The sequence below is a fragment of the Hemitrygon akajei genome, chromosome 4 (assembly GCF_048418815.1).
Source record: "Hemitrygon akajei chromosome 4, sHemAka1.3, whole genome shotgun sequence".
Classification (NCBI taxonomy): domain Eukaryota; kingdom Metazoa; phylum Chordata; class Chondrichthyes; order Myliobatiformes; family Dasyatidae; genus Hemitrygon; species Hemitrygon akajei.
This window is the reverse complement of record NC_133127.1, coordinates 163975593-163997172: the sequence shown is the minus strand read 5'-3', so window position 1 is coordinate 163997172 and position 21580 is coordinate 163975593. Positions and strand designations below refer to the sequence as shown.

Here is a 21580-nt window from a genome sequence, read left to right as displayed (position 1 = left end):
TTGAAATTATGTGGGGAAGAGGAATGAGAGGAAGTAGGAAATGGCTGGACAGATGTTGCTTCATTCTCTGTAATGACGCATTTAGCTCTGCAGCTCTTACATACATGGTACATTGACTTCCGTCATAGCTTATCTATCTTGCTAGTTGGCAGAAAGTGTTGTCATCCAACTTACCATTAGAACTGTGTTTGCAGTTCTAATTTATTTTATTTTTCTATGGCTGATCAACAGATGAACTAACTTAGCTTCTTGGGTCATATAAAAACATCATTTTGCTGCTGTATGGGATGCAGAGCAAAGTAAAGCAAATCTTACAGTAAAGGAAGTGATGTTAGCTCAAACAAGAGAAAATATGCAGATGCTGGAAATCCAAGCAACACACACAAAATACTGGAGGAACTTAGCAGGCCAGGTATCATCTATGGGAAAAAGTAAACAGTCAACATTTCAGGACCGAGACCTTACCTCACGAAGAGTCCCGATGAAGGGTCTTGGCCCAAAGTATCGACTGTATACCTGGCCTGCTGAGTTCCTCCAGTAATTTGTGTGTGTTGTTATCTCAAGCCACTTTAAGAGTCTGCAAGTGAATTCTGTGACGCAGAATTCTGCAACAATACATTTGCTGATACTGCTTTAAACTGAGATTATCTGACAATTTAGCACCTGTTGGAAGGAATTCAGTGTATAATTCAAAAATAAACCCAAAAACCTTTGTAAATAATTACATTGTGGTATTTAAACCCAAGAGCATTTCAATTTCCTGCACTGTACCCAGTGCACAATATAATGCAATTTGCAGAGAAATCAGAAACCCAAACAAATAGTTCAATTCTTGAATTTTATTTAGAAAATATTAGAATTATTGCTTTCTACAGAAAAATTAAAAAGAAGTCACAGATGCTGGAATTGAAAAACAAAAACTTTCTACAGCACACTTTTGACAGTTTCTTTCCTTTTAAAAGTACATCAATATTAAAGTCAAATAAGAATCAGTACTATGGAAGGCAAAATAAATAAAAAGTTATAGAAACTATATAGAAGCTCATGCTTGAGAAAAATAAAAGGATGAAAATGCACTCACAATTCCTTCAGGTGGGAGAACATGAGGAAAGCGTCATCAGGCAGACTTTTGATTTTATTGCTCTTCAGAGACCTATTTTGGAGAAAAGCAGTTTTAATATCTATAAATCAGTTGGTCCAGTCATGTGTCCATAAGGAGGGTCCATGTTCTCTTGGTGTCCTGGTGCTAACAGCTGGTAAGATTCACCTATAGCAATATAGCAAACACTTGCTTTCATTGCAAAATATATATAATTGTGCTAAGAGCCATTCATTATGACTGCAGTTGGTTTGTGCTGCAAATGCAAAATAAAACCTTTCTCAATAGCTCTAGAGGAATTTGTTACAGAACTTTTATTCAATTTCAATTTAATTGTACTTCTTTGTGTTATCCATTTTTCTAGCCTCTTACATCTGTTAAGCTAGATGTAAAAGCAATGCTTGTTGGATAACTGAATAATCTTTTTAACAGACTTGAGAAGACAAACATTAATCTGCATGCTGAAGGGAGAGATATGGCAGTCATTTCACCTTCTGCTGCTTTAAAAAAAAAATCTCTGGAAACTACTTGCTTCCAAATATATGCTCAGTGGCATGTATTCACTTTGCAATATTACATGACTGGGAGAATGAGCAGACTGCATGCCAACTAGGGCAAGATGCTGAAAAAGAGTGAGGGAGAAGGGAAAGAAGGGAGTCAGCTTTTTCCTCTGGGAGAAATTGCCCTACCTGAACTTCACTGGCAAGGCACAAATGTGTTCGGTTTGCCAAATGAGGTCCAGTTTGCAAACTTTCACCTGCTGTGATCTACTTTCATTCTGCAAAACTCTGTTATATCGGCTGCATTTGCATCAATGTATGAAACAGAAGGTGGCTGCTGCATGACAAAGGTTCATAGCTTTGCTGATAACCCTGATGTATAATCCAGGCACGCATGAGCAGAATCTACACAGTGAAATCTTTGTCAATTGAAGGCACTTTGCCACATTGTCTTATTGTGTAACATTTTTTATATTGTGCTGATTTCAGCCACAAGTAAAAGTTACATTTTCAGTACTTTTAAGATCTTCATGTCTAAGTAAATGAATGATTGAAAGTGATTTTGAGCCTTAGGGTCCAATTCAGACCAACGCTCATTGCACTACACTGTAATGAAAATGGTAAAGTCCCTGGCTGCAGGGAGAAATACTGGATGAGTTGGCAAAAGAATAAAGTTCAAGTGTTGTTTATTTTCAGTAAATACTGCCATAGTCCTCCATTCATTATCTGCCCCTTGCCTTAGTTTACCTCTGTCGCTGGCCATCAGAACAATTCTTGGCCAGAGTGTAGATGTTAAAGGCACCACAACATAAATATTTCAATTTGAAATATTTCATCATGTCATATTTCATATAAAAGTTCGTTAATAATGATTCATCAATCTTTCTCCATCGATGGTTGCATGGGCCAAGGCATGTTACCATAATGGCTGCAGCAAGATGGATGGAATGTTGTTGACTTTTTCCAGTGGGGAAAAAACCATATATAGATTTGGAAGAAAATATTGAACTTTATTGTGCCTGCAAGGGCTTTCTGTGATTAATGCAATTATGGCATGGTGGCAGGAGTCCAATAGCATAAATAAAAGGACAAGTGCCACTCATTTTCCATAGGAACCATGCATAGATCTCTGAGCCAAGTATGTTACCTCCACCATGTGTTATCTGGTCACATCTGCCTATAACCTAACCATATCTACAATAACCCACTCCTAACTGTATATGGCTCCGTGGCTGATTGAGGAATTGAGGAACAATGTCTCAATTGTTCCTCTTCCAGTTAGTGCTTTATCCTGATGTTTACACCAGCCAAATTAGTATTAACCTACACCATATTAATTTGTATCCTATGATCATAGTATTCCTAACTTGGTTGAGCTGTGATCAGTCCATCTTGACTTCAAAAGCAAAATGTAGACTGACACCTAATTATAATCCAGTTACCATCATCTTTCTGGTGAATCTTTAAAACAAAACTCTTCCTTTTTCAAGTGGATGTGAAAAGTGACATGAAGTGTTTTGAAGCAGAGGTAGGAGATTATCTCCAGTATCTTGTTCAATATAAATTCTTCAATCAAAATCATTGAGGAAAATTACATGGAATTTATCATTTTTTGTGAAAGGTTATTTCATATAAGTTGGCTTTTATTAAAACATCATTCACAGTTCAAAACAAAATATCTGCCTTTAGGTTTGGGATTTTCTATGGACCATAAGATAAGGGAGTAGAATTAGACCATTTGCTTCATTGAGTCAGCTCCGCCATTTCATCATAGAACCATAGAAAACTACAGCACAGAAAATTTGGCTGATCCATTTCCCTCTGAACCCTAAATTCCTGCTTTTTACCCATATCCCTTCATGTCCTGACCAATCGAGAACGTATCAACTTCTGCCTTAAGTATGCCTAATAACTTGGACTCTAAACTCATCTGTAGCAATGAATTCCACCAGATTCATCACTCTCTGGCTAAAGAAATTCTTCCGCATCTCTGTTCTAAACTGACATCCCTCAATTCTGAAGCTCTGTCCTCTGGTCTTTCACTCCCCCACCATAGGAAACATCCACTCCACTTCCATTCCATCTAGGCCTTTCAATATTCAATAGGTTTCAATGAGATCCCCCCTCTTACTTCTGAATTCCAGAGAGTACAAACCCAAAGCCATTAAACATTCCTTATTCCAAACATTCCTGGAATAATTTTTGTGAACTTCTTTTGAACCTTCTCCACTGCCAGCACTGTCCTTTCTTAGATAAGGGGCTCTAAATTGCTCACAATATTCACTAGTGCCTTATAAAGCCTCAGCATTACATTTTTGCTTTTATATTCTAGTCCACTCGAAATGAATGCTAACATCGCATTTGCCTTTCTCACTACTGACTCAACCTGCCAATTAACCTTTAGGGAATCCTGCAAGTCCCTTTGCATCTCAAATATTTCCATTTAGAAAATAGTCTACACTTTTATTTTTTCTATCAAAAGTGCATGACCATATACTTCCTGACAATGTATTCCATCTGATACTTCTTTACCCATACTCCTAATCTGTCTAAGTTCTTTTGTGAACTCAATGCTTTCTCAAAACTACCTGCCCCTCCACCTATCTTCATATCATCTGCAAACTTGCGCACAAAGTCATCAATTCCATCATCCAAATCATTGACATATAACATAAAAAGAAGTGGTCCCAAAGCAGACCCCGTGGATCACACTAGTCACTGGCAGCCAACCAGAAAAGGCTCCAATATTCCCACTTTTTGCTTCATGCCAATCAGTCAATGCTCTATCCATGCTATATTCTTTCCTATAATACCATGGGCTCTTAAGCTTATTACTTAGCCTCATGCATGTTATTTCTTAAAAAAAATTCCAACAGGTTTGTCAGTTAAGATTTTCCCTTGAGGAAACCATGCTGATTACAGCCTATTTTATCACATGCCTCCATGTACCCCAAAACCACATCCTTAACAATTGACCCCAACATCTTCCAACAATTGAGGTCAGACTAATTGATCAATAATTTCCTTTCTTCTGCACATTTGTAATTTTCCAGTCCTCCAGAACCATGCTAGAATTCAATATTTACTCTTGCCTCTCTTTTACATTTTATATATGTGAGAAACTTTTTGTATTCTCTTTAATATTATTTGACAGTTTACCTTTGTAGTCCATCCTTCTTTATGATTTTTTTAGTTGACTTCTATTGGGTTTAAAAAGCTACCCAATCCTCTAACTTCCCACTTATTTTTGCTCTATTATTTGCTCTCTCTTCGGTATTTATGTTGGCTTTGACTTCTCTTGTCAGCCACAGTTGCATAATCCTGCCTTTAGAATACATCCTCTTGTTTGAGATGTATCTAACCTGTGCCTTCTAATTTGCTCCTAGAAATTCCAGCCATTGCTGCTCTGCCGTAATCCCTACTAGTGTTCCCTTCCAATCAATTTTGGCCAAATCCTCTCTTATGCCTATGTAATTCCTTTTTCTCCATTGTAATACTGATACATCTGGTTTTAGCTTCCTCTTCTCAAATTGCAGTGTGAATGCTATCATATAATGACTACCGGCCCCAAAGGTTCCTTTACCTTAAGATCTCTAATCAATTCCAGTTCATTGCACAACACCCAATCCAGAATAGCTGATCCCTTAGTGGGCTCAACCACAAGCTGCTCTAAAAAGCCATCTCATGGGAATTATTCAAATTTCCCCTCCTGGGATCCAGCACCATCCTGATTTTCCCAATATATGTGCGATTTCCTGCAATTCCTTAACTTTATCCACAATAATTCAACACCTTCTAATCCCATGTCACCTCTTTCTAATGATTTGATTCAATTTCTTTTTAACCAACAGAGCCACCCCATTCCCTTGGCCTACCTGCCTATCCTTTCAATACAATGCGTATCCTTGTACCTTAAGCTCCCAGCTATAATCTTTCAGCCACAATTCAGTAATGCTGACAATGTCATACATGCCAATCTGTAACTGTGCTACAAATTTATCTACCTTATTCCGTTTACTGTGTGCATTCAAATATGACATTTTCAGTCCTGTATTCATCACTCTTTTCGATTTGTCCCGTTTTACATTGCAACTCATTCCGTTGACTGCAATGTTGCCCTATCATCAGCCTATCCTTGCTAGCAGTCTCACTGCACATTGCCTCTGTTTGTAAACGAACTAACCCACCCTCAGTCCTACCACTCTAGTTCCCATCCCTCTGCCAAATTAGTTTAAACATGAAATTTTTATGAAGGACATGAAAGGTATTGTATAAAAGATTTTCTGCACAGATCTTGTCCTATTGTCTCCAGAATCAGAAGTTTTCAACCACACATTAACCTGTTTTATCCTACAATTACCAATGTATGGCACTGGGCATAATCCAAAGGTTACTACCCTTGAAGACCTTTTTCTTTCACACTTTTCTAACTCCTGAAACTCATCTTTATACATTTCTTTCTGTGGCATTGGTTCTCACTGGGATCACAATTTCTGGGTGTTCATCCCCACCCTGAATGTGCACATTAATTGCTGTCCTTTAGATTGATGCCAGAGTGAAAATCTTATATATGAAACTTATGGTGGTAGCTAGGTTACTGCCATTCTATTGAATCCCCAAAAGACAGCTACATTTCTACTATTGTTCTCTATTTCTGCCCTTCCTACCTTCGCTTCCTTCCAAATTGACATTCATTTGCAAGATTTCTACAAATTGCATCACATTATGTTTTCAGCCTATATTTATTTTGTGACAACCCAGCAAGTCTTCAAGCTTGGAAACACTGTGTTTGAGTTTCAAGAACGAGACAAAGCTCCTGCATACCTGGCCAATTGGGACACATTCTGAAAAACTGTAGACAATAAATTCCAGCTGACTGGAATATTTTAACTCAAAGAGTCCCTTTTGATCCTCAGATGTGTTTCAATCGGAATATCTCACATTCAATTTTATGTACCTGATCATCCCTATACTCCAATGTTAAAGGAAAATGGGATTAAGTGTTGTAATGTGAGTATTATTAAAAGTAAGTTAATACTATTCGGGAAGCTGTTGGAAGCAAAGAGGCGGGAACCGGGGTTGGCGGGGTCTTTACTTCCGCTCCCAGTATGCATTGTATATCGTTCCTCCACCCATGCCGCACGAGGTACCTGGAAAACTCTGTATTGTAAATATCATTTGCCATCCCAGATAAAGATGCTCTTTTGGTAATCAAGTTGTCTAGTGGTCTTTTTGTAAAGTAGAAGTTACTGCATATTTTTGGCGACAAGGTAAACTGGTTTTGTGGATGGGTCGGCCCCGTTTTCGATCAGGAGCTGTGAGCTCGTGTGGAGCCTCATGTTCGGATGGCTGCGTTTGGAACCGTCGGTGTGTTTGATGGGCAAATCGAGGAGTGGCCGGAGTACCAGGAAAGGTTGGGCCACTTTTTCTGTGTTAATAGAATTACTGAGGAGGCTAAGAAGCGCTCTATTCTCTGGAGTTTGTGTGGGGCAAAGACGTACAAGCTGATACAGAACTTGGCTACGCCGCAGAAACCGGGAGAAATTCCATACGACGAACTGGTCAAGCTCGTGGGGAACCACCACAATCTGAAGCCTTCGGTGATAGTTCAACGGTTCAAGTTTCACAGCCATGTCCGGAAGCCAGGTCAGTCTGTGGGCGATTTTGTGGCCAAGCTTCAGCAGCTATCAGAGCATTGCGATTTCGGAGCCGTGTTAGATGACATGCTCAGTAATAGATTAGTATGTGGCATTAATAATGACGCCGTACAACGCCACTTGTTGGGGGAAACCCCACCGTTGACTTTCAAGACAGCCCTAGAGATTGCTCAAGGCATGGAGTTGGCTGCTAATAATGCCAAGGATATACAGAAAGGATATGGGGGATCGCAGTTGGCGGCAGTGCTCCAAGTCAGGAGGGAGACTGGTAGACAGGAACAGCGGGTGGAATGTTTTCGGTGTGGAGGAACGCACTATGCAAATGTTTGTAAATTCAAAGATACTGTCTGTCATGCTTGTAGCAAAAAGGGACATTTAGTTAAAGAGTGCAGGAGCATAAAGGGTAAGGTTAAGCCTGGGCAGGGGAAAGCTCAACAGACTCAGGCAGCCACACACCACCTAGGAGAAGCAGACGAAGAGGCAGCGTGTGCCTACATGTTTGGGGTGAAACGGATGAGGGACCACCTGAACCATATTATGCCACAGTCACTGTCAAGGGAAAGGACATTAAGTTCGAGATTGATTCAGGGGCTACTGCATCAGTCATTAGTGAAGAGACCTACAGGAGGACACGGGGATCCAACCTGCCTCCCATCAGACCATCTAAGCTCAAACTCAGGACCTATACGGGGCAGCCCATACCTCATTTAGGGGTGTTATACGTGGATATTTCAGCCAGGGGCCAGAAGGCTGAAGCCTGGCTGGTGATAGCTAAGGGCAGTGGGCCCAGTCTTCTGGGCCGCAATTGGCTTTGCAAAATCTGGCTCAACTGGCATGAATTTAAATGTGCACACAGGATGGAAGAGCATGAGGTGCAGCGTGCAGATGAAGTCGCCGATGGTAATGTGAGTGACAGACAGTCCGGACACATTTGAGAGTGAGCTCGCAGCACAGCTTGCGGCTCTTCAGCCTATTACAGGAGCAATTGAAGTTACCCCCTCAGCACTGAAAGCCAGCACGCCACTTCTTGTACGGCGAAGCAGTGACCCAGCTCTTGTACCACCTGCCCAGTTACAGCAAAGTGCATCTCAGCCTGATGATCCCACTAACAGGAACCTGCATGTGAAGCCAATCGTAACAGTAGCAAACGGGACACCCCCAGACGATGTAAGAACAGAGCCTCCAGGACCACCAGACAAGCATTCAGAAAGCACTAAGTGATTTGACAAAGAAAGTAGAATTTTCTGGAGGCGGTGGCCCCCTGGGAATCCATGTGGTGCCTTTTAACTCTACGCTGAGTGGAAGATTCCTTGGCTTGAGTATCCGTGGTATTGAAGAGAACAGCCATTCAAGAAAAGAGAACCTGCTCCAGGAGAATGAATGTATCATCAAAATCAATGACTGTGATTTAACCTTTGTTCAAGCACAAGAGGTTTTCCGAAACACATTGTGATTTCCTGCTGTTGAACTCCAGATAGTTCCAAGTTATAACAAGGAACTCTATGAAAAATTTGCAATTGGGTCTATTCTGAGCCACGGTTCAAAAACCAAAGTTCCTTCTTCAGTGCATTCCAAGCTAGGTGGCAAACCTGAAGATGCCGTTTATCCCAATAATGCCGAGAATAGCTTGCCACCGATTTCAAAGAAGCTCAGTAGTCCAAAACAGTTAAGGAGCAATGACCACTTCATGCATACCAGGAAAGCATGTCCACCAGTGACTTTGCGAGAGGGAGAGACACTGGCGGAGGGGGCAGAGTCCCCTGAAGAGGATGGATATTCTCACGCGGACACACAGACCCCTCTCATGTCCCCAACACTAGATCCACCCAAAACATCCTCACCAGCAGTGCCTGCTGGGTCACCGGGGGTAGTGTGTAGATCGCAGCGCCTTCGCAAACCTCCTGACAGACTGAATCTTTGATCGGATAGTTTCTTTTGTTGTTAGCTTGAATGTTGAATTTGCCATGTTTTTTTTTTTAGGTGTTTTTGTATTGGTAACCTGTTGCTAATGATACCATTGTTTTTATTTCCCAGTTCTTCTATATTTGGGGAATGTTGGATTTTAAAGGGGGAGAAGTGTTGTAATGTGAGATTATTAAAAGTAAGTTAATACTATTCAGGAAGCTGTTGGTAGCAAGAGGCGGGATCCGGGGATGGCGGGGTCTTTACTTCCACTCTTTTTACTCCCAGTATGTATCGTATATAGTTCCTCCACCCATGCCGCACGAGGTACCTGGAAGCCTGGAAATATCATTTGCCATCCCAGATAAAGATGCTCTTTTGACCATCAAGTTGTCGAGTGGTCTTTTTGTAAAGTAGAAGTTACCACAGGATTAACCTTTCAGACCATTCGTTTCCTGTGATATCTGTTTCACTCGCCAGAAGACAACCTTTTGGAGAACAATGTTTTATCCAAATCTTTCCACATCACTATACTTTATTATAATAAACTGGAAACATTCTTAGCAATGTTGCAAAAGCACATTCTTTCCAAATTCTGTTAGCTTGTATTTCTTTTGCATATAGCACTGTTACACTTTAAGGATGAAAATCCCACACTTTTAATGCAAATGAATGTTTTTATTTCCTGTCATGGTCAATAAATAAACTTACAAAACAAAATGTAAATAGAATTACTTACAGAAAAGTCACATTTCCTGAAACTTGTGGCACTTTGTGTAGTTTCTTGTTCTCACATTTCATTTGTGTTTCTTTGCAATCACATATTTGTGGGAAATGTTGAAGTACTGTAAATTAAGAATCATATTCAAAACACATCAATTGGTATATTGCTAATCAAGCTTGATTCTCTGCAAATTGATATGAGAAATCAAAAATAAGTCCAAGTAGATTAGGCAAATACATGCATGATAGAGCTCTTTAGAAAAGCATATGATTCAGATAATGGTAGTAGAATCATTTCAAGCTTGTATAAGGGGTTGTCAAATCTTAAAACACATTTGACTTCATACATTAAAACAAAATGGGATAAGGAAGGAGGGATAATTATATCTGAGGAAGAATGGACAATATGGAGATATCAATGGAAATGTACCAGTTCACAGAAATGGAGGGAGTTTGGATGGAAAAACTTGATAAGATATTTTATTACACCCTCTCAGAAATCCCATTATGATAGTAACCTCCCTGTTTGCTGGAGAAATTGTGGAAATCAAAATGCAAATCATTATATTTTTTGGGACTGCCCTGTTATCAAAAACTATTAGAGGGGGATACACAATGCCCTACAAGACATCTTTAAATGTGAAATACCCTTGGAGAGTAAGACCATATATTTTGGATATATACCTCAAGAATGGTTGAAAAGAGATAAATATTTAATGAATATACTGTTGGTGGCTGGTGAAAAGACTCTTACTAGGAAATGGTTATCACAGGAGAGCCCAACTTTAAATACATGGATGGAAATTACAATGGACATTTACAAAATGGAGAAGATAACAGCATCTGTTAACCATAAGCTGGAACAATTTGATTCATACTGGGAAAAATGGTTTAACTACATAATGCCTCATAGGCCTGATTTTATTCTCACAAATCAATGAATCTGTTGTAAAAAAAAAATCACTCCCTACTTGTACATAGTTCTTTCCTTTCGCTTGTTTTTTCTTTCCACTCTTTTCTATAAGTGTATACCCCAGATAAACACTTCATGGAGATTTGTGATATATATGATTATATGATGTATATGTACAATGTCTGAAATACATTTTATGGAAATGTTTGTTTGATGAACTTCAATAAAAAAAATTACAAAAAAATAAGAATATTTATATTTTGGATGGTTCAATTTAAACTAAAGCTAATTTGGGAGATGGTTATTCACAACAAAACTGTGGCATTTTAAAAAGACTTTCATATGCTATTTATGGAGCTCCCAATAATTCCAGAAAGAATAGGAAAAGGTTTTGAAATTAACCATTTAACTCATATTTTTTTCAAAAAGGGAGGCGGAAGAAAGCAGAAATCTACAGGCCAATTAGCCTAACAACAGTTGTAGGGAAAATGTTATAAAATATTATGAAAGATGGTATAGCATCGTGCTTATAGAAAAAAAACTTGAAGTGATCAGAGAAAATCAACATAGTTTTGTGAAAGGGAAATCAAATTTGATCAATTTATTGGAGTCCTTTGGAAAAGTAATGGGCTATAGATAAAAGGGAGTGTAGTGGATGTAGATTTCCAGAAGGCATTTGATAAATTGCCACATCAGATTTACTGCTGAAAACAAAGCTCATTGATTAGGATACAACATACTGATATGGATATCAGATTGGCTGACTAACTGGAAACAGAGTAGGCATATATAGTTATTGCTCTGGTTGGCAAAATGTAAGAAGATACAAGAAGCTCTTTATTCATTTCTATAGATGCTTCCTGACCTGCTGAGTTCCACTGGCATTTTGTGTGTGTGCCTTAAGAATTGGGCCTAATCTTTTTACGATTTATTGGACAAAGGCACTGAAAGCCTAGATGCTACATTTGCTGATGACACAAATATAGATAGGAAGGTGGAACTGTGAAGAAGATACAAGGAGACTTCAAAGGATTAGAGACAGATTAAACGAGTAAACAAATATCAGCAACAGAAGAATAAAGTGGGGAAATTATAAATCATCCATTTTGGCAGGAAGAGCAAAATTTCATTTTATCCAGATGGTAAAGGGTTGCAGAGCTCTCTGATCTGGGCACTTCAGTTCATGTTTTGAGTAATGAGGAAAACTACCCTAATATTATAATTTATTGCTAGGCAAATCAACTACAAAAATAGGGAGGTTTTGCTTCAGTTCCATAAAGCATTGATGAATTCACCTGGACTAATGTTTATAGTTTTGGCCTTTATTTAAGGAAGGATGTTAATGTATTGGAAGTGGTTCAGAAGATATACTAGACCAGTATATTAAATGAGCAGGCTGTCTTATGAGGACAGGTTACATTTAAAGCCATTGGAGTTTAGGAGGATGAGAGGAAACATTTAAAATTTAGAGGGGCCTTAACAGGTAGAAAGAGCAGATATTTTCTCTTGTGGAAGTATCTAGACCTAGGGATCATAGTTTCAACATTAGAATCACCTACTTAATAGAGAGATGAGATGTAATGTTTTCTTTCAACCATTCTTTCAAATGGTCAAGTTTCTTCTAAAGCCTTCTTGAAAGAGTGGTAAAAGCAGAGATTTTAAATATTTTTTATAATAGTACTAGATGGATATTTGATAACTGAGGAGTGAAAGATTATCCCTGCTAGATGGGTGTAACAGACCTGAAGTTATAAGTACGCATGTTGGGATTTTATTAAATGACTGAGTTGGCTTGAGGAAGCAAATGATCAATTCCTGCTCCTAACTGAAATGTTTACATGTATTTAAGTTCCATGTAAAATTTCATCTTTGTGTTCAAATCTCTTCATGGTCTAAACTTTCCCAAATCTCATCCAGTCTGAAACCTTAGCCATCCAACTCCAGCCTAATTAGGCACTCTGCCTTTAGCCTGCCCTAATCTGTAGATGTGCATCTCTAGATCGCTCCTTCTTCCTCATCTCCTTTAAGAATCCTTATAAACTCTCCTCTGACTCAGTTTTGAATAATTCAAGTACTTCCTTTTACTGCAGTGCTATCTTTTATTTGAATGCATTTTTGTGATGCTCCTTGAGATATTTTGATATAGTAAAATGATCATTGTAAATGAAATTTGTAAAATTTTAGTTTTTTCCCCCAATTCTAGTATTTTTGGCATATCAGTTAGTAGAGAATGATTTACATATGTTCCACTCAGTGATGTTTCACTGGTCTTGATTCTAGGCGTTCGATGTGCCAGGTTTCTGCAGAATGCTCAAACACAACTATGGCTAAAAATGAATTCACTGATCAAAAATAGCATTCAAGCCCTTCAAAATATCAGCATCTGTGAAGCTTGTACATCCTCAATAGAGTCGTCACTCCACTCTTTAAGAAAGGAGGAAGGCAGCAGAAAAGAAATTATAGACCAGTTAGCCTGACCTCAGTGGTTGGGAAGATGTTAGAGTCAATTGTTAAGGATCAGGTGATGGATTACTTGGTGACACAGGACAAGATAGTACAAAGTCAGCATGGTTTCCTTCAGGGAAAATTCTGCCTGACAAACCTGTTGGAATTCTTTGAGGAGATTACAAGTAGGATAGATAAAGGGGATGCAGTGGATGTTGTATATTAAGCCTTTCAGAAGACACAAGGTGCCACACACGAGGCTGCTTACCAAGTTAAGAGCCTGTGGTATTACAGGAAAGTTACTAACATGGTTAGAGCATTGGCTGATTAGTAGGATGCAGCAAGTGGGAACAAAAGGATCCTTTTCTTGTTGGCTGCCAGTGACTAGTGGTGTTCTGCAGAGGTCGGTGTTGGGTCCACTTCTTTCTATGCTGTACATCAATGATTTAGATGATAGAATAGACGGCTTTCTTGCCAAGTTTGCAGATGATATGAAGATTGGTGGAGGGGCAGGTAGTGTTGAGGAAACAGGTAGGATGCAGAAGGACTTAGATAGATTAGGAGAATGGGCAAGAAAGTGGTAAATGAAATACAATATTGGAAAATGCATGGTCATTCACTTTGGTAGTAGAAATAAATGTACAGACTATTTTCTAAACGGGCAGAAAATCCAGGAATCAGAGATGCAGAGGGACTTGGGAGTCCTTGTGCAGAATGCCCTGAAGGTTAACTTGCAGGTTGAGTCAGTGGTGAGGAAGGCAAATGCCATGTTAGCATTCATTTCAAGAGGTCTAGAATACAAGAGCAAGGCTATGATGCTGAAGCTTTATAAGGCACTGGTGACGCCTCACCTTGATTACTGTGTACAGTTTTGGGCCCATCATCTTACAAAAGATGTGCTGGCATTGGAGAGGGTCCAGAGGTGGTTCACAAGGATGATTCCAGGAATGAAAGGGTTATCATACGAGGAATGTTTGATGGCTCTGGGTCTGTACTCACTGCAATTCAGAAGGATGAGGGGGGATCTCATTGAAACCATTTGAATGTTGAAAGGCCCAGATAGAATAGATGTGGAAAGGATGGTTCCCATGGTAGGAGAGCCTAGGACAAGTATGGAAGGCAGCCTCAGTATGGAAGGCAACCCTTTCGAAACAGAGATATGGAGAATTTTCTTTAGCCAAAGGGTGGTGAATTTGTGGAATCTGTTGCTACATGTAGCTGTGGAGGCCAGGTTATTGGGTGTATTTAAGGCAGAGATTGATAAATTCTTGATTGGACATGGTATCAAAGGTTAAGGGAAGGAGGCCGGGAAATGAGGTTGAGGAGGAGAGAAAGAAAAGGGTCAGCCATGATTGAATGACGGAGCAGACTCGATGGGCCGGATGGCCGAATTCTGCTCCTATGTCTTATGGTCAACATTCTTTCTCTGTTCTTCAACTAGCTTTATTATGCAAAATCTTCACTAAAAACATTGTATTTTAATCCATCTCTGACCTGTGAGCTGCTCAAAATATTTTGGTGCAAATGAAACACAGCATGAAAATTATTTGTATCTTGGACAAGTTCCATCAGTCTATTGGATTAAGTCTATCCAACAACTCTGACTAGAGTCAGTCAGCAGAAATTTGTCACCATGAAATCCAAAGCTAGAAAACTATCCAAAACTATGAAAATAACAACATTTTTACTTTGCTTCTCGGCATGTGCAAAACCTTTCACTATAGTTCACTTCATCATTCAAATTTATTTTTAGAATGCCAGAGTGTTATTCTTCTGTCAAAAAATATGTTCCAGTTTTATTGGGTTTTAAAACAATCCTCAGACACATAAACATGTTTGGAGTAACTAGATCACTTACAGCAATCTTCTGTCAATTTATTGTGAGTTGGCCTAAAATAGGTTTCAAACATAACTGCGAAACCAGTATCATCATCTAAAAGGAAAGATAGGAAAGCACATTGTAATAACTTTCAGAAACAAAATATAACTAATGGGAACAAAAGGCATTGTCAAGTAAGGATTACAATTGAAATTAATATAAGCACTCATTTGGTTACAGCAGAGTAGAAAAACAGAAACTTCAACAGCACCCTGATTTCTGCAACTCCTGGTACAGTAATTACACATATTATAAAGTCAATGCATATTTTAATACAATGGATTCCAGTTAATTGGGACACTTTGTGAGAAATACATTTTGGCCCAATTAAGCAGCTGCACCAATTAGCCAAAGTTTCAAGGAAAAATTTAAAAAGATACGAAACAAAGACAATCTACCGTTTAACTGAGGAACAAATTATATATTTAAATGAAACATGGGACAAATTAAAATGCTGCCAATAGTACTACAGTACTACAAAACTGTGCATTGGCTCCTAACAGTTATCCACAGAGGAATTCATTCAGCATATGCGTGAAAAGCAAGAAAAGGCACCATATTTATTCTAAGGTAAGGAAATACGCTACTTGGTAAATTTGCAATACCATGTACAGTAATCGCACAACTTTGCTGAATTGGCAACTTACTCTGAATACTTGGACCATATTTAAGTAAAATGTTACAATGTGCCAAATTACATTTAATTTTCCAACTTTGTATTCTCCTAACCAGTACATGCAGGGCTTATAACAGCCAGACAGCTTATACCACTTCAAGTGATAAAAACATGCATTACCACAGTTTTCTTCATCAGCTCCGTTTTCACAGTCTTCAACTTTATTGCAATGCAGGTGCTGCGGCAGACATAGTGAGATATTCCCGCAGGCGAAAAATCCAACAGGACAATGATGGTTCTGAAGGTTAGTTATCGTTGTCATGACTTCTATAGAGGGCAGAAAGAGAGAATGAACAAAGCACTCCAATTAAAGTTATTTAAACATCAATTATGAAATACTTATTTTCAAGTGTGATTTACAATTTATTGATAATTTCAGAAACTTAATAAGTCAGGCAATATTTCAAAATGTATAAAGAACAAAAATCACAAATAGACAATAGACAATAAGTGCAGAAGTAGACCATTCGGCCCTTCGAGCCTGCACCACCATTCTGAGATCATGGCTGATCATCTACTATCAATACCCAGTTCCTGCCTTGTCCCCATATACCTTGATTCCCCTATCTATAAGATACCTATCTAGCTCCTTCTTGTGTTACGTACCCGTGACATGTGACAGTGGTGTACTTGTCACGTGACAGGTGTTGAAGCCTGTTGATATTATTGGTGTTGATATTATTGGGCAATTAACATATGAAATCTTATGTTCTGGTTATATTATATTAATTGTGAGGATTCTCCAATATGGGTCGTTTTGGAAGCCAACTCTGTTATGAAATTTTCTATTATTTCTCTTCTTGGATCCTCTCTTTCTTTATCTTTAAATAAATTAACTGACAGTTTAGTGGTTACACACACTTTGAGGATCTGACTACAGTTTAGAAAACATTTTGGTTTATTGAGATTTTCCCTTTCTAGTCCTATTTTTTCTAATTTTTTTAAACCATCTATGACCGATCTGTTTTTTAGAGAATAGGATAGATTAGGCATTAAACAATTTCAGGATCTGTTTGTTGGAGGGAATCTCTCTTCTTTTGAGCAGCTCTCAGTGAAATATAACCTATCAAATATCCACTCACAGATTAGAGAATTTTTACGATCTAAACGACATATATTTCCTACCAGCCTGGATAAGAACATAATAGATGTACTTTTTAATTTGAAACCTTTGATAATGGCTCAATATCTTTTATTTATGGTCTGTTGTTGGGATTGAGAATGGCTCCTTTAGACAAAATTAAAAAAGATTGCGAAAAGGATTTACTGACTTTATTATCTGATGAGACCTGGAGGGCTATTTTCAAAATGGTTAATTCTTCATCATTATGTGCTCGTCATTCCTTCCTACAATTTAAAGTGGTACATAGGGCTCATATGTCTAAAGACAAACTCTTTTGTTGTTTTGCAGATATATCTCCTTATTATGACAGATGTAATAATGGAGAGGCTTCATTAATTCATATGTTTTGGTCATGTTCGAGTTTTGAAAAATATTGGAAAGATGTATTCCAAACTTTTTCTGTACTTTTTAAAGTTAATTTTAAGCCCAATCCTTTGACTGCCTTATTTGGTATTGTTGAGGAAAGAACTATAATCTTGGAGCCTTTTCATTTGCAGGTACTGGCTTTTATTTCTTTTATGGCTAGGAGGGTGATCTTGCTTAAATGGAAGGAGGCTGCACGCCTCCCCCCCTTACATATGCTCAATGGACATGCGATGTTATGTCATGTTTAAATTTAGAAAAGATTTGTTGTTCAATTTCTGATTCTAACCAAGATTTTCAAGTGCTATGGGGACCCTTTCTGAACTATTTTAAAAATCTTTGAATTGTTATTGTTATTAAAGTATAGATCTGGGCCATTATTATAAAACATTATATGGTAAAGTACTCTTTTATTCTCTTGCTTTTTTTTAAACCAACCAGCTTTGTCTTGGTAGTAGGTGTAGATTTTTAAAATAATATAATTAACCATATTATTATTGTATTTCATGATTCAATTTATTTTATTTGATTGATTATCAATATGGGATACCGTGACTGTATCAGTGTGATTTATAAATAGTGCATTTTGTGCTATCTTATTTTGATTTATAATAAGTATCCTTATGAATTCTGTGTTTGTGTATATGAAATTTAATAAAAATATTGGAAAAGAAAGAAAATAGCCTTTGTGTGCAATATTATGCATTTAATGTAACTGCATAAGAATGGTATATTGGAGTCCTCAATTTTGTGAATATGATTTATTTGGTCTGAAAATGGAACATGGAACCAATGGGACACATCATGTTTAATAGTTCTTGCAATTAGAAACATAGAAAACCTAAAGGACAATGCAGGCCCTTCGGCCCACAAAGTTGTGCTGAACATGTCCCTACCTTCAAAATTACTAGGCTTACCTATAGCCCTCGGTTTTACTAAGGTCCATGTACCTATCCAAAAGTCTCTTAAAAGACCCTATCATATCTGCCTCCACCACCGTTGCCGGCAGCCCATTCCATGCACTCACCACTCTCTGAGTAAAAAAAACACCCCTGACATCTCCTCTGTACCTACTCCCCAGCACCTTAAACCTGTGTCCTCTTGTGGCAACCATTTCAGCCCCGGGAAAAAGCCTCTGACTATCCACATGATCAATGCCTTTCATCATCTTATACATCTCTATCAGGTCACCTCTCATCCTCCGTCACTCCAAGGAGAAAAGGCTAAGTTCACTCAATCTATTCTCATAAGGCATGCTCCCCAATCCAGGCAACATCTTTGTAAATCTTCTCTGAACCCTTTCTATGGCTTCCACATCCTTCCTATAGTGAGGTGACCAGAACTGAGCACAGTACTCCAAGTGGGGTCTGACCAGGGTCCTATATAGCTGCAACATTAACTCTCAGCTCCTAAATTCAATTTCATGATTGATGAAGGCCAATACATTGTACACCTTCTTAACCACAGAGTCAACCTGCGCAGCAGCTTTGAGTGTCCTATGGACTCAGACCCAAAGATCCCTCTGATCCTCCACACTGCTAAGAGTCTTACCATTAATACTATATTCTGCCATCATATTTGACCTACCAAAATGAACAACTTCACACTTATCTGGGTTGAACTCCATCTGCCACTTCTCAGCCCAGTTTTGCATCCTAGCAATGTCTCTCTGTAAGCTCTGACAACCCTCCACACTATCCACACCACCACCAACCTTTGTGTCATCAGCAAATTTACTAACCCATCCCTCCACTTCCTCATTCAGGTCATTTATAAAAATCACAAAGAGTAAGGGTCCCATAACAGATCCCTGAGGCACCCCACTGGTGACCGACCTCCATGCAGAGTATGACCCATCTACAACCACTCTTTGCCTTCTGTGGGCAAGCCAATTCTGGATCTACAAAGCAAAGTCCCCTTGGATCCCATGCCTCTTTATTCTTCAATAAACCTTGCGTGGGGTACCTTATCAAATACCTTGCTGAAATCCATATACACTTCATCTACTGCTCTTCCTTCATCTATGTGTTTAGTCACATCCTCAAAAAATTCAATCAGGCTTGTAAGGCACAACCTACCTTGACAAAGCCATGCTGACTACTCCTAATCATATTATACCTCTCCAAATGTTCACAAATCCTGCCTCTCAGGATCTTCTCCATCAACTTACCAATCACTGAGATATGACTCACTAGTCTATAATTTCCCGGGCTATCTCTACTCCCTTTCCTGAATAAAGGAAGAACATCCGCAACCCTCCAATCCTCTGGAACCTCTCCCGTCCCCATTGATGATGCAAAGATCATCACCAGAGGCTCAACAACCTCCTCCCTTGCCTCCCACAGTAGCCTGGGGTACATCTCATCCAGTCCCAGCGACTTACCTAACTTGGCTTTCCAGCACATCCTCTTTCTTAATACAGTATCTACATGCTTAAGCTTTTCAGTCTGCTGAAATTCATCACTACAATCACCAAGATCCTTTTCCATAGTGAATACTGAAGTAAAGTATTTATTAAGTACCTCTGCTATTTCCTCTGGTTCCATACACATTTTCCCACTGTCACACTTGATAGGTCCTGTTCTTTCACGTCTTATACTCTTGCTCTTCACATATTTGTAGAATGCCTTGGGGTTTTCCTTAATCCTGCCTGCCAAGGCCTTCTCATGGCCCCTTCTGGCTCTCCTAATTTCCTTCTTAAGCTCCTTCCTAGTAAACTTATAATCTTCTAGATCTCTAACATTACCTAGCTCTCTGAAACTTTTGTAAGCTTTTCTTGTCTTCTTGACTAGATTTATTACAGCCTTTGTACACCACGGTTCCTGTACCCTACCATAAATTCCTTGTCTTATTGGAATGTACCTATGCAGAACTCCACACAAATATCCCCTGAATATTTGCAACATTTCTTCTGTACTTTTCCCTGCGAACATCTGTTTCCAATTTAAGCCTCCAATTTCCTGCCTGATAGCCTCATAATTCCCTTTACTCCAATTAAACACTTTTCTAACTTGTCTGTTCCTATCTCTCTCCAATGCTGTTGCAAAGGAGATAGAATTATGATCACTATCTCCAAAATGCTCTCCCACTGAGAGATCTGACACCTGACCAGGTTCATTTCCCAATACCAGATCAAGTACAGCCTCTCCTCTTGTAGGCTTTTCTACCTATTGTGTCAAGAAACCTTCCTGAACACACCTAACAAACTCCATCCCATCTAAACCCCTTGCTCTAGGGAGATGCCAATCAATATTTGGGAAATTAAAATCTCCCATCACAACAACTCTGTTATTATTACAACTTTCCCGGATCTGTTTCCCTATCTGCTCCTTGATGTCCCTGTTACAATTGGGCAGCCTATAAAAAACACCCAGTAAAGTTATTGACCCCTCCCTGTTCCTAACCTCCACCCACAGATGACAATCCCTTCATGGCATCCATGGCTATTTTCTGCTGCCGTGACACTATCTCTGATCAACAGTGCCATGCCCCCACCTCTTTTGCCTCCCTCCCAATCCTTTCTGAAACATCTAAAACCCAGCACTTGAGTAACCATTCCTGACCCTGAGCCATCCAAGTCTCTGTAATGGCCACCACATCATATCTCCAAGTACTGATCCATGCTCTAAGCTCATCTGCTTTGTTCTCAACACTCCTTGCGTTAAAATAGACACATTTCAAACCATTGGTCTGAGCGCATCCCTTCTCTATCACCTGCCTATCCTCCCTCTTGCACTGTCTATTTGTGAGCTAACCTCCTCTTCCCCAGTCTCTTCAGTTCGGTTCCCACCCCCCAACAATTCTAGCTTAAACTCTCCCCAGTAGCCTTAGCAAACCTCCTCGACAGGATATTGGTCCCCTGGGATTCAAGTGCAACCCGTCCTTTTTGTACAAGTCACATCTGCCCCCAAAAGAGGTCTCAATGATCCAGAAATCTGAATCCCTGCCCCCTGCTCCAATCCCTCAGCCACACATTTATCCTCCTATTCCTATTCTCATTGTCGCGTGGCACAGGCAGTAATCCCAAGATTACTACCTTTGTGGTCCTGTTTCTCAACTTCCTTCCTAACTCCCAGTAGTCTTTTTTTAGGACCTCTTCCCTTTTCCTACCTATGTCATTGGTACCAATATGTACCACGGCCTCTGGCTGCTCTCCCTCCCACCGCAGGATATCTTGGATGTGATCTGAAACATCCCAGACCCTGGCACTTGGGAGGCAAACTACCATCCGAGTTTCTTTCCTGCGTCCACAGAATCGCCTGTCTGTCCCCCTGACTATAGAGTCCCCTATCACTACTGC

At 39.2% G+C, this 21580-nt stretch overlaps 1 protein-coding gene across 1 annotated transcript in view; it reads right to left on the bottom strand.

Annotated features, from left to right (window-relative positions):
- Nucleotides 1-21580, bottom strand: part of rxfp2b (relaxin family peptide receptor 2b) — a 102502-nt gene that overhangs the window by 51342 nt on the left and 29580 nt on the right. The window contains exons 2-5 of the mRNA XM_073043859.1: nt 15915-16061; nt 15098-15172; nt 9898-10003; nt 1082-1153 (exon numbers count right to left, since the gene is read on the bottom strand). Of these exons, the coding sequence (XP_072899960.1) occupies nt 1082-1153; nt 9898-10003; nt 15098-15172; nt 15915-16061 (400 nt within the window). The remainder of the gene's footprint in view (nt 1-1081; nt 1154-9897; nt 10004-15097; nt 15173-15914; nt 16062-21580) is intronic.